This window comes from Cinclus cinclus, chromosome 1 (genome assembly GCF_963662255.1).
Source record: "Cinclus cinclus chromosome 1, bCinCin1.1, whole genome shotgun sequence".
NCBI lineage: Eukaryota > Metazoa > Chordata > Aves > Passeriformes > Cinclidae > Cinclus > Cinclus cinclus.
In genome coordinates this window covers 78,070,764-78,080,911 of record NC_085046.1, presented here as the reverse complement: position 1 = coordinate 78,080,911, position 10,148 = coordinate 78,070,764, and the positions used below count along the sequence as shown (strand labels likewise).

The window sequence follows — 10,148 nt, the reverse complement described above, 5'->3', positions numbered from 1 at the left end:
ACAAAACACACTGTCAACCACAGTATCTTCAGAGTTTTAGGCAGGAAATGCAAAATTTTGATTGCCATTCATCTAAATGTTAAGATAATTTTGAGCGGTTTTCCAGAAATGAAAATTCATCACATTCGACATAAAACAACTATACTGCACATTATTAATCCAGCCCTGAGCTGGAGCATTAGCTAAGCACAGTCAGCTTCTGAGGACAGTATTAATCCTGGAATTATCAGTGCATTTCTTCAAACAATTCTTACTTAACCTTCCATGAAAGTCTGCTCTCAAATTTTCACTTCAACAGTGCCAGCTAGAACTCCAAACCACCCAGCTAGTATGTCTGGCACCACAACTGAAAACATTCAATACACTACACCTGAAGCATTTAGATCCACGACCTCCTCTTGGCTTCAAACATTTAGTAGAATTGGAAACAGAAGATATTCAGATGAATGACAATGTCAACTGGCCCCCATAAATGACCTGCACAAAGATGGGTATGTACCCCATGGACTATGCATGTACCTTCAGTCATAGCCATGACTACTCTGCCACATGTTCCACTGAAGATATTTTATTGTTCCACTGAAGATAATTTATTTTTAAGTTAGGCCCACCTTTATTTCAGAAGAGACCAGTTCCCTGCCATTCTTCTTTTTACAAAGGAAGGCACAGCAGCAAACACATCAGCATTTGATAGGTACCAAGTCCATTTTAATAAGAGAATCTGCAACCCCAAAATCATTAAATTCCCCTCCCCAGCTGTAGGCAGTTCTCTTTAGAACTCAGAATCTGACTTGCATCCGGAAATGCATCTGCTTTGTAGCATTGTTACTCATTCCTGTCTTGAGCATCCACTTTGACTTCATCCTCTGCAGGTACTGCATGTCACGCTGCTGAGCAGAGACAGCCCCTGCAGGGAGAGAGAAGGAAGAGAGATGGATCAATGTCTGTCACCTTTCTTACAACTTGTATGCAAACCAGATGACCTGCCCATGTACTTCAGCAGTTACCTGCAGGTTTTCCTTTCCATACTGGCACTTTTCACTTCTCTCTGGGCAAAGCCCAGTTCCCTCTACAAATACCCAAGACTGTGATTAAGGCAAAAGGTTGTTTAGCATTGCAAGCATGATTCTTGTATTTCAAAAGTGGATATAGACCTCAACACTGTTCCCCAACTGGAAAAGCATTCTGTCAAAACATGACTTATGTTATATTGTTAAATAACAAGTGTAGTGGCTTGGACAGGCAGAAACCAAGAAATCTCAGGAAGTCACCAGAGATCACAAACAACAGAATGAAAAGCCTGCACAGCAGCTGCAGTGGATTTTAGAAACAAACTTCCTGTATCTGCTTGGATGTCAGGAATTAAAATGAACCAAGTAGAAGACAAACTACTGCGTAAACACCACGTGTAAAGCAAAGATGACCTCTGGAATTGTAGAGTGCTGACATCCCAGAGCCTCCTCCTCTGCAAAGCCCTGCCATTGTCACTCACCTGCCTGCCCCGTCCAGCCCAAGGCTCGGTACTGCTGCAGCACCCGACCCACAGCTTTCTTGTTCTTTGCAACAGCCACGGCCCTTGTCACACCAAAACGCTGCTTGTAGTACCTCATCAGGGAACGGTGACCCACTCTGGCACCTGTTCACAGCAGGGGACATCTTATTATCCATCACGAAACAGCTTCTGAAATGGAGTACTCAAGCTCTCTAAAAATATGGAAAACCCCTCTGCTGAGAAATGTTTTTAAAGGGTCCAGAACCTTAAAAATTTTAGAATTATTAGGAACTCAACGTAATTACTGTAAGAGCTGCTCGAAGAAAAAGCACAAAATGTGCTGCAGTTCAAGAGGGCCTTAGCTCAGGTAACAAACAGGCAGTTATCAGAAAAGATAATTTTAAATAGTGGAATGAGCAGAGAGGCAATGCTGTTTCACATAAACAGTGAAGCCACTTGCTGACATTCAGGAAAACTTGTGTAACTGCAGAGTTGGCAGCACTTCTCAGAATGAAAGGGCTGAGGTCCCCTCCTACAAAATCACCAAACAAAAAAAAAGCAAGTGAGAGTGCCAAATGCTGAACTAGAGAAAGGGTAGTTAATAATTTAATTTACTGAATTAGGTAGGAGCTGGCTCTCTACAAAAAAAGACCCCTACACTAGATAACCTAAGTTATAGCCTCTCCAAGTTGTACTCAAGCAAATATGGAAACTCTTGCTGGAGTATACTATGAGAGTCATATGATAATGAAGATGTAAAATGGGCAGAGCACCCCACTGCCACTGTCTACATATCAGCGCTGAAGAAGCTGAACTACTTGGCAGTGAAAATAATGAAAGGTGAGGACATAACCCCAAAGACACTTAAATACAAAACTACCTTCTCCATTCCCAGAGAAAAACACAACAATGGCCTGTGCTGCAGGTACTGGAGGCTGATATGAGAAGTACAGAGAAAGCAAGTTATAACACAAACTCTGTCCCCACCTGATGGAAGGATCAGCTCCATGGTGTCATCATCATAATCCAACTCTTTCTCTGCCGGGTGCTTTCCAGGACCCTCCACATCTTTCCCATCCTCATGATCAGGGTAACTGCTCCTGTGGAAGAGCAGCAATACATGGTTTAAAAACGGTGAGTAGCCACAGCTATCCAGAACCACTCTACAAAAGAACCACTGTGCACAGCTACAGCAAGGCACAAGCATTGTCACTTTTCACCTGCCTTGGTCTAAGAGCTCCTAACAGCAGAACCATGCCCTGAACAGGACCTGGAGACAAGGAATCTCCTTCCGCCATTCTGTTCTGTAACTTGGCACAGGTTCTGCTGCTGCACGCTTAACAGTAACTCATAGTGAAATGCCAGCACAGTGCAGGTCACCACCTCTGCACAACTACTGAACAAGTGCTCCCAGAAGCTCCACCTGTCACCATAATATGAGGTATTTCTGACCAACATAAACACAACTTAGGATATGTTGCAGGAATTTCAAGAGGCCTCTAAATCACAGCAATCCTGTTCAACTACAGCTATACAACAAAACTTATGTAAGAAACCCACAGTAAGTGTTAAGTTCACAATCTATTTAAAAGATAATGGGAAAGAGTTATGACCTTTTATGGCCTTTGCTGGTGCACTGAAATCTCAATTCAGTAACAGCAAACATAAAAAACAGAATTCAAAATGTACTTCGATGTAGGACTGGCAACAATGGTAACAGAAGAAGACAACCAATCTTATTGTTACCATTACTTAAAAGAGTAGGGAATCAGCAGCCCAAAACAAGTACTGGAACCCGAAACACCACTAAATTTTAAGAATGAATAGTAGTTTCTAATGTAATATTTAACTGTACTTTTGTCTGTCCCCACCTGTTTGTCCCACTCAAAGAGAAATGACCTCACCTAAAATCATAGAAATCTGCAAATTCCAGGGCAGCATCTCCATCTGTGAAGAGTTTGCAGTGGCTTTTATCATTCATATGAGCCTGGACTGCTTCCGTAGAATAGAAGGATTTCCCCTTTTCATTGCACCAGATGCAGATTTTCCCAACACCAACTTTCTCTCCTGCAGAAAACACTGGTAATTCTATTGGTCTGAACAAAGTCACCCTAGTCAGTAATTAACATTTCTGAGACAAAGCCTTCCCAGCTTCCCAGGCAGAGAGACCTAAGAAGAGCCTTGAGCCCTTAATTTCCAGGATAACCCAGTTGTTCCTATGCTTTGACGATATGGGCCCATCAGGGACAACTCTGGTTATTTCAAGATTTCTTGTGACAAGATATGGGTCATTAAGTGTTCTCGATAACAAATTTCACACTTCCAATAAGTTTTTCTATCCAATAATCCAAAATTATTTTCTTCTCATCATTACTTTTAGACTTGAAGGATAATATACTTTTCCCTAGCTTTTAGCGCTCTCACAAGTATTGTAAACCGGAGAGACAAATATTTGTGACTCACTGGTAGGACAATACAGCTCATATTCAAGCTGTAGCAACAGACTTTTGTCCCAAGTTTCACCTTATCTAAACAACTTTCTCAATATCAAAAAACTATGTGAGACCTACAAGGTACATGACCATGTTTGCACATCCAAGTTTTCTCTCATTCTCCCTGGAGAGACTGTGGTCCTGCTCATGATCAAAATATTGATCAGACAAAAAAAAAAAAAAAAAAAAAAAAAAAAAAAAAAAGCAGCGCTCAGACAAAAAAAGTCAACCAAAACCAGAACATTTGGTGTCCTATCCAAATGCAAATAAGCACTATCAATATAATTATCCTGAAAAAAAAAGAGAGAACATTCAGTCATACCAAGATACTTGATTAGTCCTCTGAGATCCACAAGGTACTCTATGTCTGGAATAAAGAAGCTGTGAATTTTTGTCATATGTGCCACATTTTTTGTGAGAGATCTTGAGTGATGGGGACAGAACAAGCAGTCTGTGACTGGTATGGCCCCAACAGCAGGAATGCTTTCAGCCTCTGCCTGTTGTTCCTCTTCTTCCACACTTTCCATCTCTTTGTCGGAGCCAATGTCTTCATCAGAGCCAATGTCTTCATCAGAATCCATATCTTCCCAGTCTTTTAAAGGAAGTTTAAAAAAATACATATTTATTTTATACTTTTCCCAAGGAAAATAAGTCCCAAGTAGGTTAGAATAAGCCATCATAGAACATATTATATTTTTTGTTCTTACAGCTAAGTGCCATTTCCAGGTGCAAGAATTTACCATTGCCAGTAAAAGACATTTCTTTTAAAGATGCACAGCAAAGCACAAGGTTGCTCATAAAAACCACTGGCAGATCTGATACTTTCCCCCCTCCATTTTCTCAACTATTAACACTTCACTGCTGTTTCTAGGCCTCAAATTTAATTCACCACAGTGCAAGAACACAAGCATGTCTCACTGAAAGCAAGAAACTCTGGAAACATCAGGAAAATACTTCCAGCAGTGAGAGAAAACACACTCCTGCTCACACACTTAAAAGAACAATTAGCATTCAGAAACCTACTGCGATTTTCACAATACAATTTATTACTAACACATTGGTACTAGACAGGTGCAAGCTGGCTTCTTTAGGTGTTATGATGTATGTTCAATGCTTTTTCTCATGTAGAACAGATTCACCAAACTGCAATTGAAATTTCAAGAGCACAAAACTGCTGTAACAGATGCAGTAACGTGACACATGGGTTTCAGAAGCTGGAATGAACCCCCCCCTCATTCATACCTATCCCCTTGCTACAAGCTCAATCACCCATTCAACTGCTCCAATAGATGTGTTTGGAGCTGCACTGTCAATTACAGCACTGAAAGCATCCAGGTTAAAAATAACCCTTTTCTGGAAATTCCTAAGTTCTGATCTTTTCAGCTGTCTACTTTCCAGGCTGACCTCCAACACAAAGCTGTATTCACAGGAAGTATAGCTGGGGTGGCAACTCTTAAACCCGTTTTAACACAGACATCAACATGCTGAGAAGTGATGCCATACAGGTTAAAGAGCAAACTTTCTCCTCTGGTCTTGGTGGGCAGAGGGAAACAAAACCAAACACAGTCCCACCTCCCTTCAACAGATCAGGAAATGAGTTGGGACAACAGCAAATGATCGTAACTGGATTTTTATTCATTTATTTTTCAGAAGTAGCTTTTACTAGCTCTCTTAAAAGGAAACCTCCTTTGACATTTTATGTGGGAAATACTGCTCATACTAGTGACTATTTAGTTAAATCTTTACATGCATTAGTGTCTGTCTGTAAGTTGAACAGCTGGCAGTTCAGACATTTTAACACAGAGTCCTTGACTGCAAACATAGGCCAACCTTAACTCCTTTGTTAAATTGAAAATTTAATCAACAAGACCTTTTGTGATGGAAAACGCTGCACTGCAGAAGTAGGAGGAACATTTTGCTCAAACCATAGCTCACCCCAAACTATCTTCTGTCAGTGTGTTTACTGCCTTACCTTCTTCATTATCCTCTTCTTCCTCTGCTTGCTGCTTAGCCAGCTTCCTTGCTTGTTGTTCAAACCACTGCAGCCGTGGAGGTATTTCTGGTCGTTCTCTGCTCTGGGACAAGCTGCTGCTTTCCCTGGAAACTGGAGAGCTACTCGCATTACTGGGAGGTAGAGGTGTCTTCTTTGGAGACGAAGATGGCTGGGCTCTGATGGCTTGCTGAATAGCTGTGTTCATTTCATCTTTATTTACACTCTCTGGGGCCAGCCCCTTTTCCAGATTCTTTTCATTTAATATTTTCACCTTCTTGCTGACAGCTTGAACAGCTTTCTTCTCCAGCTCCAGGTGCTTCTTGGACTTCAGGTGATTCTCATAGGCATTGAAGGTGGAGAACCTCTTGCTGCACACTGTGCAGTAAGTGGCAGTGATTTTGTTCTGCTCCTCTGCTACTGCTCTCTGTGCCAGGACTCTCTCTTGGAAATTCTCAGCAGTGACAGGAGGCATGTCAGCAACTTTACGCTTCAGGTTGTACCTGTGCCAGTCGGTTTTGTAGTGGGCACGCTGAATGTCACCATCCTTGAAAGCCACACGGCAAGTGATGCAAGTGTAGGTAGCCATTACTAGAAAGTGGCAAAAAAGAAAATCATGCTAAAAAAAATTAAATAAGAGACACAAAAAAGCCCCAACACAACATCCTGACAACCTTCTTTTAAGGCAGTATTAGACACACAACTCTTGCACAGAATTAAATTTATTTAACACCAGCATCAGCAATGAGTGCAGTACTCACAGGCAGGAACAAGAGAGGAAACTTATAAATAAAAGACTCTGAGTTTACTTGTACCACAGCAGCAGCTGAGCATTCCAGCTATGGATGCAGAACGCTGTGACTGTTGGGATTAGGATGCAGAAGAGGGGCCCTAGTCACAGCAACAGTATTTTAGAAGCTCTACACTATTCACTGAATATCAGTGACTAAAGGCTCTTAACAAGCTCATGTTCTGCCAACTGTAAGACTTTGAGGAGATCAGTGATTCCTCAGAAATAAGGGTAAAAAAGAGAAAACCTGCTTACAGGCCTATTTTCTATTTTCCAGTGCCTAATTAAATGGCAAGAAAACCCTGTTACTGCATTTAAAAACAAGGCCTTCTTATCTACTTTGGAGCAGTGCATGTAGTGTTGACAATACTTTACCCTGCACAGCTGTTCATCTGGAGATGCAGTGAGCCATGCCTAGATCTAGCACTTGAAGCCACTGCTAACCCTGGTCTCCCTCCACTTCCCACCATCCAGCTGAGCTGTGTTACTGGGGCTGGTACAGGACAGCTGCAGAGCAGTGACCTGCCACACTGATACTGTCCTTTACAAACCCATACATTAAATTTAACTTTGTAAAATTTATTTTATTTTTTTAATAACAAAGTTGATGGAATCTCTTAAAGGCTCCAAAAGCAAAGAGAAAAAAATCCTTATCTGGAGATCACAGAAAGCACCTTCATCTTTTAATTGATTTAGAAAAACTATGGCTTAATCAGGAGAAAAAAGAAATAATACATAAGGATGAGGGGGTCTGAAAGCAGGGAGAGGAAAAGCAATCCCTCCCTGAAGCTACTAGCAATGAGAAGCAGTGGCAGAAGTCATCAACATGTAGAGTCAAAACACACTTTATGAAACACTCATTCCCTGGAACCACTGGGCTTCGTACTTATCACTGCTTGTGCTATCTACAGTGTGACAGCTACAGGGGGGATGCAGAAAATAAAGGCCATATTATTTTATCTGGAGCACTAAAAGCATCTACTCAGTGTAACGGATGCTTTTTGTGTTTCAGAGAAAAACGTACTCTCCGCCCTCTGAGAAATCCCGAGTATTCGGTCCCTGCCCCTCTCCCCACCCAAGAACCAACCTTGGCCATAAACCACTGACCCAGAGCCACGCTGGCTGTTAAGTGATAAACTCCTTGCAGGACTCTGAGGCAGAACACTGTTCTGGTCCATGACGACAGACAGAAGCCACGCAACACTGCCACGGGTGCATCTAAAAACACTCCTTTAATCTCCTCCCGCTCCACCCCACCCAAAAGAAAGCAGCTAAGAAGGGGTTTGTAACTAAGAGAAAATATAACCATAAGCCTTCACCTCTGACTACTACGTGGAGTCATGTTTACAACTCAAACTGCATAAACCAGAGGAACACCAGAGTACCCCTGTAGTTACACGAGACCTCCCCATGGCCCGCCCGCACTTCCCCCTCCCGGTTTAGGCCGCAGGACCGAACCTCCGAGTCCTACCTTGTGTGGGGCTCAGGAAAACGACACCCCAGGCACTCACAAGCCCGCAGCACAGCCAAGCCCTTCCAGACAAATCACCACCTCCCCTGAGGCTCTTTATTGATTTTTATCTGCCTTCGGTTGGATTTAAACTGAGCCCGTGTCCCAAATCTTGGCACCAGGCAGGCATGTACCACACGGACAACAAAAATTCGGGCAAAGCCTATGGGTAAATAAATACAAATAATTTTTTTTTAAAAAGAGATAAGACAGGGCGTAGGCGGCAGCAGGGAGCCACCAGGCCAGGCGTGGACCAGGCCGGGCTCACAGGGAGCCTGCATCCCAAGGGAGCACAGCCGGCTCGGCTGGGCCACACCGCCTGTCCCCCACCCTCGCCGTGCCGTGCCGTGCCGTGCCGTGCCGTGCCGTGCCGTCCCGTCCCGTCCCATCCCATCCCATCCCACCCCCCAGGCCCGGGACACGCACCTGCGGCCAGCGGAGCTGGCGGCGCCGGGACCGGAAGTGGCCGCGCGGCTTCCGACGGGAGCGGCCCGCGCCCGCCCCCTGGCGGCCGGAGGGCGCGCAGCAGGGGCGGTGCCCGGAGCGGAGCGGGGAGCGGCCCTGGGGGCTGAGCCGGGGTGCGGCGTCCTGCCGCTCTGAGGGCTCGGGATTGCTTTGGGTTTTGTTTTTAATTTTTGTTTCGTTTTTTTGTTTGTTTTCACAGAATCAGTCAGGTAGGAAAATATATGTTAGATCATCGAGTCCAGCCTGTGGCCGAACAGCACCTTGGTGTCAGCTAGGCCATGGTACAGAGTGCCACATCCAGTCTTCCTGAAACACCTCCAGGGGCCGCGACTCCACCACCTCCCTAGGGCAGCCCATTCCAGTATCTGATCACCCTTTCCGTGAAGAAATCCTTCCTAATGTCCAACCTAAGCCTTCCCTCTTGCATCTTACGACTTCCTTGTGCTATCACTGGTTACCTGGGGGAAGAGGCTGAGCCCCACCTGGCTAGAACCTCCTTTCAGGTAACTGTAGAGGGTGAAAGGTCACCCCGTTTGTTCTTACAGGGTTTTTTCCATTTCTGGAAGCAAACACACAAGGAGATGATGAAAGATAAAAACTAACACATATTTATTAAAACAATCAATATAATAGTTCCATGTTTACAAAACAGTGATCAGGCAGGTAAAGTGCTGCAGAATACTTAAATACGGACATTTTGTAATTCTCCAGTTTCTGGTTGCCCGGGTGGGGGTTACTCACGGACTGCGAGGCTGTTCATGTGCTGAGAACAGACGTGGAGACTACAGGGATTTGTTCAGAGAGGCTGGGACAGCCTGAAAAAAGTGCAGAACAAACACAGAACAAGTAGAACGAGTATCTCTTCAGATCCTGTTACTTTGAGTTACAATTATTTAACCTCCTCTGCATAGAATAGTATTTTCTCCCACTAACAAACAGAAGAATAGGTCAGTAGGTGTGTGCTACGTATGCATGGAAACCCGGTGTGCTGGAAACGGGTGGTTTTGCACTGGATTCGACAAGCCTAAGGCCACCAATCTGATGGCGATCCTGTCACCCACGTGTACGGACACAAGGGGAAGTTTTCTGAGTATGAAAGAGTGACCTGCATCCCTGCCCTGACACACGTCCTTTTCTTCCATCCGGATGCATGAAGAAGCCACTGCAAGGCACAGGAGGGTGAGCCCTTTACTGCCAGGTGCGAGCACGCACACAGCACAAGCAGCACCGATCCCAGGGCAGGATCACACACTGCTACCCCGCGGCACTGGCTCACTCCATGCCCTCTACGCTGCCTGTGTGCCTTTTGACTGGAGATCACACGCAAGCAGGCTTCCCGTGGAAAAACTGCATGTTTCAAAGCTGTGTGCTGCCTTCTACTCCCTTGCCTGTCTTCCTGCCCATGCATT

At 44.3% G+C, this 10,148-nt stretch overlaps 1 protein-coding gene across 2 annotated transcripts; it reads right to left on the bottom strand.

The window, feature by feature from the left end:
- Positions 1-584: 584 nt before the first annotated feature.
- On the bottom strand, positions 585-8,750 carry ZNF622 (zinc finger protein 622). 2 transcript variants are annotated; one of them, XM_062500470.1, is made up of 8 exons: positions 8,701-8,750; positions 8,236-8,437; positions 5,957-6,565; positions 4,307-4,576; positions 3,397-3,559; positions 2,480-2,592; positions 1,493-1,636; positions 585-907 (listed from the first exon to the last, which is right to left on the bottom strand). In XM_062500470.1, the coding sequence occupies exons 3-8, from the start codon at positions 6,561-6,563 to the stop codon at positions 780-782; spliced, it is 1,425 nt and encodes a 474-aa protein (XP_062356454.1). In that variant the 5' UTR covers positions 6,564-6,565; positions 8,236-8,437; positions 8,701-8,750; the 3' UTR covers positions 585-779. The 2 variants fall into 2 exon arrangements, with proteins under 2 accessions (XP_062356454.1, XP_062356366.1); XM_062500382.1 differs by lacking the exon at positions 8,236-8,437 and having other exon boundaries at positions 5,927-6,565; positions 8,701-8,748.
- Positions 8,751-10,148: the final 1,398 nt, after the last annotated feature.